Here is an 11,946-nt window from a genome sequence, read left to right as displayed (position 1 = left end):
TCAAGGGACATGTGGCATCTATATGATTTAAGCTTAGACATAAATTGCATGGTGAGGTATTTACGTTCATGACAAGATTAGGGGTTTGGTCTTTTTGTTTGGTTGTGAGGGCATCTATCTTTCTTGTGAGGGTTTCAATTAAGGTTTTCATTTTGGGATCTGATTTCACCTTAAAAATAGCACTAGCCTTAGATGTACTAGGTCAATTCCCTCCTCCCTGACATAGTACTTAATATCACTTTGAACTGGTTCAACTACAGTTTCTCCTAGATGGATTGGAGAAGTGCCATTTCCCACATCCTCATTGGTAACTGTTGTCACTGGCACCATCTTAGGCCTCCATTCAGCTTCTTTGTTCTTTCGTTTAAGTCTTCTTTTTTGGCTTTTGGATGGCTTGAAGTTGGATTCTGTAAGTCATAGGGGCCTTCCCCTTGTCATTTCCCTGAACTATTTCCGCTAGGTTATGATGTGAAGGTATTGTGTCTCCGCTGTGAGTATTAACCCTTCTACAATCCGACACCATGTGACTAGTAATTTTGCAGTGATTACGAAACTTTGGTAAAGGACCCAATCGAATATCTTACCAAAACTCGATACCAAGCTCAGGAACTTCCACATATATTTGATTTGGAATAGTCTCAGCTAAGTCTATATCCACCAGTACACTTGCGTAATAACCATTTTTCCTTTCCAAGGAATTCATATCCACTCGAATTGGACTGCCTAAGCCTCTACCCATACTCATCAGAATATCCACTTCCCAGAATTCGAAAGGAAGCCCTCGAAATTTAACCCAGACATAACCACAAGTTTGCCTATGGGTATCAATGTTGAAGTTAGGAGTCCATCTTGTGAATCTAACCAATTGGTTTTGTAGAGACCAAGGACCTCCATAGAATATCTTGTTGAAATCGACTTCATTATCTAGTCGAAATAGAATGTATCCTTTCCCCATTGGCGATATCTTGACTGTTCTAGTAAGACTCCATTCAGTGCTGACTACCAATCTAATAGATTCTAAGATGAGGGTTCTGGAATCAAGTCGAGCGATGAGCCCATATTTGCACGCTTTTATATCCCTTTCGACTACTTCAAGAGGAATTTTGATAGCTGGTTTGTCTCCTTTTCTAGTTGGAACTGGGAAAGAGGAGACATCCACTATTTGTTTCATTCTTCCTCTTGCGATACTAGCATATGAGTCATTATGTGGCGTGGACTCATCTTGATTTTTTTGTTCCCCCTGTTTGGATGACTCTATACCACTGACGTTCGGGTAATTATAATGTCTCTCATAGCTGAAACCAAATGGAACCGAAGCCATATTTCCTTTTTGAACTCGACGGAGAAGAGTTTTACCAAAACAGAACAACAAACAGCGAAACAGGAAGAAAATAAAGAAACCTGTTAGTTTCCTTTTTGAACTCGACTGAGGAGGATTTGACTAAAAAGGAAAACCAACACAGCGACTGAGAAGGGTTTTACCAAAAAGGAACAGCAGCACAACGAAACAGGAAGAAAATAAAGAAACCTATTAGTTTCCTTTTTGAACTCGACTGAGGAGGATTTTACCAAAAAGGAAAACCAACACAGCGAAACAGGGAGAAAAAAGAAAAAAGAAAAAAAGATTTCTCACCAACCGATTATATTTAGAGTGAGAAGCTTGGAACCAACCGAAAGAAAAGAAAGGAGGTACATTTACTCACTTATAGAAATCTTATTCCTTACCTAACGAGGACAGTTTATCAATGAAAAAACCTTAACTTTGCTAAAAGAGGAGAGAAGGTTTCAAGGATAAACTATCTCTGTGAGGAGTATAAGTGAGCAAGCACAAAGCTTTGATCAAGATTTCAACCGTTCACTCGAGAGTCTAGCTGAAACCTCTTTCGCCAATGAGTTGCTTGAACAAAAAGCTACTATAAGTGGTAAAAACAGAGAGATAAGATTAGCTACCAACTAAAAATGACTAAAAGAGGTAAACTTTAGAATCACAAGATCATAGATGTTAGTTAAACTAAGTAACACCCATTCTCCCACTTGAGGTCCCCATTTTTGCTTTAGCTACCAAAAATTTGTTCTTTATTATCTTTAAAATCAGTTAAATCATTGTTATGTTTGTGATTTATTTGAATTACTAGTTATTCCTTTTGTTTATTCTATGTTGTTTTCTCTTTGTTCCAGTTGATTAGCTTTTTCATTCAGTTGAAATAGCAATGCTATTAATCTTTACATATAGAGGGAATGCTATTTCGAGTTATATATAACTACTAGTGATTGAAAGTAGTCTTATTTAAACCTATGCACTTAATCTTTACTGAAATTTTTTCTCCCCCATTACGCTTCTAGCTTTTCGACAGAACAACTATGGTAGACAAATTCATTCCCCTCTTTAACATTCAAAATTGTATATTCTACATAATGATATATTATCAATTTGATCTCGTGCCTCATACATGCCTATGTTCAGTTATTTGCCTACCTGTGATCTTTGGAGTTTGTAAAGTGGCTTGTGAATCCTGACATAGTTTGTATTTTGTTCTCTATGCCCATCTGTAAGCACAAAAATGTGTACCTAGGTCTATGTAATTGATTTTAGAGTCGCCACAAACTTTATTAAGGAAAAGTTGAGTAAAACCTAGGTGATGGACTAGCCCTCGAAACTAGATGATTATTGGATTTGGGAGTCAAGGTACGATGTGGGAAGGTGTTAGGCACGCACACTCGCCTGGTAAAAACTAGCCTTACTTCTATTGAGGTGTAATGTTTTGAGATAGGCGAACGAAGAAAGCTTGAAAATTCATCTACCAAGTTGGACGATCTTCACTAAATTATTTAAAGACTAATAACTATATGCTATAATAAAACTAAAAAAATAACCTAATATGCAATGCTAAATGAAATAAAAGAGAAAAGAAAGATGTCACCTTGTTCGGAATGTTGCCTCATACTTGATTGTAGATTTATCGATTGATTGATGATCTTGATTGATTGTTGATGAATGATGATGATGAACTTGATCTTGAATTGACAAATTTGATTTTTGGATTGAAACAGGTGATTTGGGATAATAAACAACTTTTGGTGAAATGGACCTTCTACTCAGGATTGAACTAGGAGAAAAAGAGACTCAAGACGAAAAACACGAAGAACTTCATTAGAAAAACCTCAAAGTCAAAATTTTACCTTCAACTCAAGATTAAACTAAAGAAATTATACCCTAAAATGATGAACTAGAAAGTAAAAAGAAGAACACTCAAGAAAATGAGACTACTAAGCTATTAGCTCTGAATAACTAGTTTCAAATTATTAACTCCGAAATACTAGCTCTATATCTTTTTTGTAGGTGAATGAGTCCCATATTTATAGTTTTTTGGGATGTATTTCAATATAGTAATGAGTTTGATCCAATGGATGAGTATTGATTAAGAAAAATCCAATGGCTTGATATCTTTTTGGTTGCACCTCCTAAATCTGGCCCTTAATTCAAGAGGTGGGATAAGGGGTGTGATCTTGGCCCTTGGATTTTGGATCTTTTAGATGGATTAGGGCCAAAAAACAAACCCTACACGTCCTCAATGAGCCCACAATCCAGGGTTTCTAAACATGGCTCCAAAATGGCATATTCTCTAGAATATTCTTGATTTTAGGGATCAAATAAAATGAAACAAATAAGGAAGGTTCTCTAGGTTTTGGAGGTTTGAAAATGGGCTAGAAACCCTAATGAAAAGTTCCAACTCAAGCTGGATCCACAGCACACGAGCACGGGTCCAAAATCCACAAAAAAGCCCATTTTGACCATTTTCTTAACACTTCAAAGTTCTTTTGACCGGGTCAAAATTAGGCAAACTCTTCTTCACAAAAGTTGTTCATGAATCTATTAGAAAGGTCCATGAACTCTTAAAAATACCCTTGGGTCGAAATCTTACTCCAATAATATATTGTAGCGCCGAAACAAGCACAAGCGTGATAGGATAGGGTAAGATTAGGGTTTCTGAAATCCAAAAGGAACCTAGGCAAGCTTGTACTCATTTCGAAGGATTTTTAAAAGGGAATTCAAATATAAAATAATCTCATCTAGAGAAAGAGTGGTAAACATGAGATTTGGGCTCCAAAGGGTTACAGGGGCATTTTGGTCATTTTCAGCTCAAAACTCAGAAAGCAATGAAACTTCAGCCATAGCTAGAACATGATGAGGAGAGTCTAAAGACACTAAAAGAAGATGAAAAGAAAGAATTTTGATGTAGAAATGAAGACTCTAGAAAGTAAATCACCTTATATGATCAAATTTAATTCAAGGCAAAATCGTGAATGAATTATGCCTGGGGTGCAAAAATGGGGTGGCTACAGTTGCCCCTCTTTGGTAGAGGTTGCTTGGAACGGAACAGCAAAGCCATGGAGACAAACCATTTTTGCCAAGCTCTAGCCAAAAATCTCATGCAATTTTTGAAAATTCATTTGAAAAATATTTTTGAAAAAGGGCATTTCCCTGGATATTTGAAATCCTTAATTTTTTTCAAGTTGTTTATGAAAGCGCAATTGAAAATGGTTGTCACTCAAGAGAGGATGGTATCGTACTTTACAAATGCGTGTTTTACATCTTACATTTTTCAGTAGTCAACCAAAGGTATCACTCCTTCTAATGCGTGTATTTTACGTCTTACATTACATCGAGTGTACCGGGGATAATGGCGCCTCGGCTAGGCACTTATGCCAAAAATGGTGATGGATAAGGATGAAAAACTTTTTGAAATCAAGGGACAAATTTTTTGAAATCTGATATTTTCAAGTTCATTTTGGAAAACTGGTGAAAACAAATGGATAGATCAATTCATTCATGATTTTAACTTAGATTAAAGATTCTCATATAATGGTGATAACCAAACAATGACGAAAGGAAAAACTCACCGGGGAGAGCAAGAAGATCCGTTGGGGATAGGAGATTCTAAAGAAGATGGACGAAGACAAAGACAAACATTGCTGGGGAAAATAAGAGATGTGTTGGAGATGAAAGATAGATGGATGCTGGGGATGCTGATATTCAAGTTCAACCAATCAATCAATCAATTACGTTCATGTACTCGAATTGGAAAAGACTGTCACTATGAGTTCAGGCTGATCCATCCGTGAGGCTGTCAGGAAAAATTGACATTGTTCTCGCGAACAAATTTAATGTTGCACAAATGGAGTTACCGAAATGATATTAACGATCAAGTGGTTGCCAATAGTGCGATGGAAAACAAAAAACTTGATGGATATTTTCTCATACTGGAGGGTAAGAACCCCATGATACTAGTATTCATTATTTTTTATTTTTATTTTTTTTTTTGAAAAGTTTTTTTTGAAAAGTTTTTTTTTTCAACTTAGTCAACTTTCAAAACCGGGTCAATTGGTGAAAACCGAGTCAAACAACTCAAAAACCGGGTTAACTAGATCAAACCCAACTCAAACAGGTCAAACTCAGGTCAAACATATCTAAAACGGGTCAAACAGGTGAAAACTTGGTCAGACTGGAGCAACCGGGTCAACCTGGGCCAAACATGTTGAACCAGACCAAACCGGGTGAGAAACAGGTATGGTGTTCCGAACCTTCCCTGTTAGTATTCGCACCGTATCATTTTATAAAAAAACAGATCTTTTATTTTGAGAGAAAGGAATCTTTGACAATTCAATATTTCCTTGTCTTATTCTCTATTTTTTTTTTTCGATATTAATCTTATTCTCTGTTTCGTCCTTTCTAAAGAGTAAGAAACCGACTACTGCCAAGCTTTTCTCATGCACCGAATCCTAATAACGGACAGTTCCTAACATGACACGCATGCTAAACTCTATATAAACATAGACCGCAAGGAGAAAACATACCTTTGCCAATGTCCAGCAAGCCAATTGTCGCATCCTTTTACTGTGACTTTTAACTTTACTCGTATTCAAGCTCTATTTTTGATCGGCTGCACCAATTATGTTGCCTATGTACCCATTTCGGGATCAAGCCGCCGTAGTTCACCCCTCTCTCCCTCTCTTCTTAGCCCCCCTCTCCTCTTCTCCTCTCTTCCTTTTTATATCCCTCTCTAGGTTTACTTCATGGGGCATAGTATGGTCTTGGGCCTATTCTCTGGGCCCAATACATACTATGGTGTTGGCCCTATCCATTAGCCCAATACACACATGCTCCCTCTATAAAAATGGCTACTACATTTGCTCCCTCTCGGGTTCGGCGGCGATGATGACGGCGGACCCGAGAAGTCCTCGAACTTCCTTGTATCTCTCTTTGAACTCTAGATATCCACAGTATCCTGAGACTGTATGCAGTCTTCTTCTCCTCAGGACATTCCATATCCATGTACTCTGCTACTGGACCGTATGTCTATGAAGTACTCAGTCCCTACTTTCTTTGTCCGTGAACTCTTGAACTCTGCGCTCTCATTTTTCTTGACCCTGTGACTTTGTTGGCCACGAATTGTATTATAATCCTCCACTCATCTCGCTCTTCCCTTCAGCACTACCTACCCAAGTTCTCCAACCTCAGCCGATAAACTATGTGTATCTCAGATCTCCGTAGGTTTCCGTTATATGTATGTACACTACATCTCTTCTAACCTTTTTCCTTTATTACACTTTCTCTATCTTTCTAGCCTCTTTTCCATGGTTCTTTTTAGAAATCTCCCATAACTCTGCGAGCATCAGCAATAAATAATCTCTACTCTGTGATCTCTCTTACGATAGTCTGGGACTGAAGAAGCTTTACTTCCGCGGTGTTTTCCTTGTTAACCTTCCTTGGTTGCGTGCCCCGAAGTCCTCATTCTCTCTCTGCTATTAACTCTCCTTCATAGAATTCACTACCATTCTGAGAAGGGTCTCTTTCCCTTGGCACTTACTCTTCACAATCAATCATCATGTCCACAAAGTGTCTCAATCCATCGGCTCTCGTTCATAGAACTCATTAGCGTATCCACGAAGCATCCCTTTCACTCTCACTCTTCAGACTCAACATTTTGTCTGCGAAAGGTCTCATCCCCTCCATTTCTCTTTTGTAGAACTCATTATTGTATCTGCAAATGATAAAAAAAATCCTCCGTCTGCCAACTGTCTGTATCTCAAATTCCACGACCTTCCTTGTCTACTAAATCCTCAGTCTATCAACTATATGTATCTCGAATTCCACGACCTCTGTTTTTATTCCACTTGTCCTCGGCGTTTTGCATCCCATATCTAACTTTGACGGACTCAATGCACCTTCTACATAGTTAATTTACCACCATATTATTCTTGAGTGTGCTCATCTCCTTCGTGACTTGGAATATGCTTTCTATGGCTGCCCCTTGTACTTTTTTGGATGAATCTCGATCGGCGTATCCTTATTCGTCTCAATCCTTTTGCCCACATATTCGCAAATGGTTTCTTCCCCTCGCTCTCACTCTTCAAACTCAATCCTCATGCCCGCGAAATGTCTCAACCCAGCTATCAACTCTCCTTTACAAAACTTACTACCATGTCTGCGGAGTGTCTCGTCCCCTTCGTTTCTCTTTCATACAACTCAGCATTGTATAAGTGAAAGGTCTCATCCCCTCCGCTCTCATTCGGAAAGCGCAAAGCATATCCAGGGACAACTCAGCTTGCCCCCATGTCCGCAGAGTGTCTAACCTCAGCCACCATCTCTCTTTCATAATATTTACTACCATGTCTGTGGAGTGACTCGTCCCCTTTGTTTCTATTTCGTAGAACTTAGCATTGTATCCGCGAAAGGTCTCATCCTCTCCGCTCTCCTTCGGAAAGTGCGAAGCATATCTAGGGACAGCTCAGCTTGCCCCCATGTCTGTAGAGTGTCTATCCTCAGCCACCATCTCTCTTTCATAGAACTCACTACCATGTCCGCAGAGTGTCTCATCCCCTTCGTTTCTCTGACATAGAACTCAACATTGTATCCAGGAAGGGTCTCATCCCCTCCACTCTCATTCGGAAAGCGTAAAGCATATCCAAGGACAGCTCAGCTTGCCCCCATGTACGCGGAGTGCCTGACCTCAGCTACCATCTCTCTTTCATATAACTCACAACCATGTCCGCGGAGTGTCTCGTCCCCTTCATTTCTCTGTCATAGAACTCAACATTGTATCCAGGAAGGGTCTCATCCCCTCTGCTTTCATTCGGAAAGCGCGAAGCATATCTAAGGATAGCTCAGCTTGCCCCCATGTTCGCGGAGTGTCTAACCTCAACCACCATCTCTTTTTCATAGAACTCACTACCATCTCCATGAAGGATCTCATCCCCTTCATTCTCACTCTTTTTACTCCGCACCATGCCAGCAAAATGTCTCAACCCATCGGCTCTCGTTCACAAAACTCATTAACGTATCCGCAAAGGGTCTCATCCTTTCCGTTCTCATTTGTAGAACTCAACAGTATATCCGTGAAGAGTCTCAACCCTTTCGCTCTAATTAGTAACACTCAACATCTTCGCAAGAGTCTCATCCCATTCTCCTCGGCACTCTGTAAAACTATACATTTTGTTCGCGAAAGGCTTCATCTCCCCCGCTCTCTGGCTTAGAGGAAGCTCATTTTGTCCCAAGCTTGATTCGGACACATCGGTCCACGAAGGCCTCATCCCCCCGTTCTCTTGCTTAGAGGCAGCTCATTTTGCCCCAAGCTTGATTCGGACACAATGGTCCACGAAAGGCTCATCCCCCCCGTTCTTTGGCTTAGAGGCAGCTCATTTTTCCCCAAGCTTGATTAGGACAAAGCGGTCCATGAAGGGTTCATTCCCCCGTTCTCTAGCTTAGACGCAGGTCATTTTGCCCCAAGCTTGATTTGGACATAGCGGTCCACGAAGGGCTCATCCCCCCCGTTCTCTGGCCTAGAGGCAGCTCATTTTGCCCCAAGCTTGATTCAGACACAACGGTCTACAAAGGGCTCATCCCCCCCATTCTTTGGCTTAGAGGTAGCTCATTTTGCCCCAAGCTTGATTCGGACATAGTGGTCCACTTTAGGTAGCCATCCGTGGTACTGAGGATCTTTCTCTTTCTCTGTAACCTGAAACCTGCCGCAATATATGTCTCTTCACTTTTTTTTTGTAATCATCTTACCATCCGTATTCGGACACTCCAAGCACTTGATCTCAGTCCCAACCTCCATGAACTTCATGATTTTAAGCAGTAAAAGCATTGAAGAACTCTTCATAGAAGTGTGTCTAACTTATGCATTTTCTATGACCCACCCATCCACCATGTTCTAGAGACAATCCTTAATCAAATGGCAAGATTTGGCTCTTGTATAATAAAACATCTTCACTAGAAATAAATTTGTTGGTGTTTAAAGAAAATGGATAACAAAAGACTTATCTGTCCATAGCTCTTCATGCACATTTCGTTGAACACTCTTTGTGCACTGACTTTCGTTATGAAGCAAGCTTGGATCTCTCTATTGTATACCTATCCGCGTCCCGGTACGACCTCAATGTCTTACAATATTAAGGACGTTACTCTTTCGATTCCTTCATTTCCATTTCTCCATCATCGACGACCTACATTATTCGCTGCCATTTCGATCTTTGCTCCATTTCGCTACGCTTTGTCAAACAACCTCCTGTTCCTATCTTGGTAATCGCAGAAAACCACCTTTGAATATTCTCTATCTTCACTAGTCGACCACTAGCCGCACAAAGACAACTCTCTACTCACTCACTTGCTTGACCTCAAGCACACACAACCCATCACTTTCACTGCACGCTTTAGAGATGTAGAAGCAAGCACAGTTCACCATTCTAGCACTTCTACACACAAGCACTAACACCGCTCAAAACGACTTCAACAGGCGGCAGTACCACCACACTTCTAAGTGTCACCATTGTCTACAAACAACAAAGATAGCACCAACTCCATCAGTCACCACATACCACACCAACAGTTAACACCATTTCTTCCTCCACCACCAACAAACAACATCACCTGTCGACCACCACCACACTAATGGACCGCACCTGAATTCACAGAGAACCAGTCAAAAGCACCACCCTTCTTCAGTCAGCACTACTCGTCAGTCACGCCACTCATATCCACCATCGAGACTGACCTGAGCATTCACTACAAGCATCACCCGTGACGAGCAATTAACCTCCACCACTGATACTATATTGAAACACTAATCAAACAAACACCACGCACCAAGCAAGAGCACCGTTGTCATAAGCAGTACAAGCACAACAACAATTAATCTCGTCTTCATTAACCACCTATTGTATAGAACCTCAGGGTGAAATAGAACCTCAGCCTCCAAGCACAAACCCATTTCCGTACTATGACCCTTATTTCGATGAAAGCAGAGTGAGTGGTGATTCCGCAAGAATTATCAGTCCTCCAGCTAGCTCTGATAAAAGCAAGAGCAGCGGTTCCACAAAAACTAGCAATCTACCCCAAAAGGTGTCAAGCCCAGCTGCCTCTGATAAAAGCCAATCTATTCAACTAGCCAACCCAATCATTATTATCGGACCTCAATACTTCAGATACATCACACCTGTTCCTCCAAAATAGTGTCAGGACCAAACTCCTTTCTCCAATGAATCATTCAGCCCACATGTGCTTTGATTTTTCAACGTCAAACTTTCTTGCTTTTAAGAATCTCAACATCATGTCATAATTGTCATGTCTTGCTGGCAACAATTCATCCAAAATCAATGCTTGACCAAATGAATCGACAGCCTACTGCTCCTCGATGTCTCGAACATTCTCAATTGAAACAAAACTAACTCGAGTGTCACTTTTCCTTTGATTGTTGGGTTTGGGAATTATTTAATCGGGGTTACAATTTTGTGTTTGATTTATGGGAAAAAAGGATGAACAGAGCGGCAGAGTCAGAGAAGAACGAGAAACAAAGAGAAAGAAGTATGGGTTTGGTCCCCACAGACGGCGCCATTTGTCGCATCCGTTTACCGTGACTTTTAACTTTACTCGTATTCAAGCTCTATTTTTTATCGACTGCACCAATTAGGTTGCCTACGTACCCAATTCGTGATCAAGCCGCCGTAGTTCACCCCTCTCTCCCTCTCTTCTCAGCCCCCCTCTCGTCTTCTCCTCTCTTCCTTTTTATATCCTTCTCTTAGGTTTACTTCATGGGGCATAATATGGTCTTGGGCCTATTCTCTGGACCCAATACATACTATCGTGTTGGCCCTATCCCTTAGCCCAATACACATATGCTCCCTTTATAAATATGGCTACTACATTAATAAAGCTCATGGAGTGCATCACCACGCGCAGTAAGCCAATTTATTTATTTCTCATAGAATACAAGTTAACTTACATGCAAATCGTCATGTTATATAAACAAGGTGGGAGTAGGAAATCATACTTGTTGACCGTCTAAGCAAAACACAGTAACAAAGTGACTATGGTGTCGCCATGCTGATGTCTGCCAATGGTAAGCTCAACCTCTATGATTCAAATCTCACTTAATTACCTGATTTGCCAATGGTAGCAATTATCACTACACCATAATAGGATATTTGCAACACGCACCTTTTTTGCTTTGCAACGGTTATTTACCGTTAGTAAATTGCCAACGCTATATAAGCGTTGGAAATGTTGTAAAGCGTTACTTTATTTCATTGAATTTCCGGAATTAATTGCTAACGCTTGAAAATCGTTTGAGAAGTGTTACAAATCCAAAAAACCGAAACAATATCGAAATTTCAAAAAAAAATAAACAAAAAAGAAACCGTGGTCGGTATATAGAAAACCTCTCATTCTCTCTCACAGCCGCTAGGTTAGGGTTTTGTTATCTTTGTTCCTCTTTCTCTCCTTCAACCCCTCCTCCTCTTCCCCAGAACAATCACTTCCTACCTTCTTCTTCCTTTTCTAATTACCAACAAATAGGATTCTGAATTGAAAAATGGATCTAATAGATTAAAGAGGGCGTACCCGTTCACCGAAGAAAGCGCCAACAAGGACGAAAGTGACGTAAATAG

General features: G+C 40.3%; 1 protein-coding gene across 1 annotated transcript; it reads right to left on the bottom strand.

The window, feature by feature from the left end:
• Positions 1–580: 580 nt before the first annotated feature.
• Positions 581–1,321, bottom strand: LOC147475125 (uncharacterized). The gene has a single exon (XM_086585282.1). It carries the CDS (start codon positions 1,319–1,321, stop codon positions 581–583), a length of 741 nt encoding a protein of 246 aa, XP_086441408.1.
• Positions 1,322–11,946: the final 10,625 nt, after the last annotated feature.

The sequence above is a fragment of the Coptis chinensis genome, chromosome 9 (genome assembly GCF_015680905.1).
Source record: "Coptis chinensis isolate HL-2020 chromosome 9, ASM1568090v1, whole genome shotgun sequence".
NCBI classification, from domain to species: Eukaryota; Viridiplantae; Streptophyta; class Magnoliopsida; order Ranunculales; family Ranunculaceae; genus Coptis; species Coptis chinensis.
This window is presented reverse-complemented; position numbering and strand designations above follow the sequence as displayed.

Coding starts and splice junctions, on each gene's coding strand:
- LOC147475125 (XM_086585282.1), bottom strand. CDS start 1,321: ATGGCTTCGGTTCCATTTGGTTTCAGCTATGAGAGACATTATAATTAC.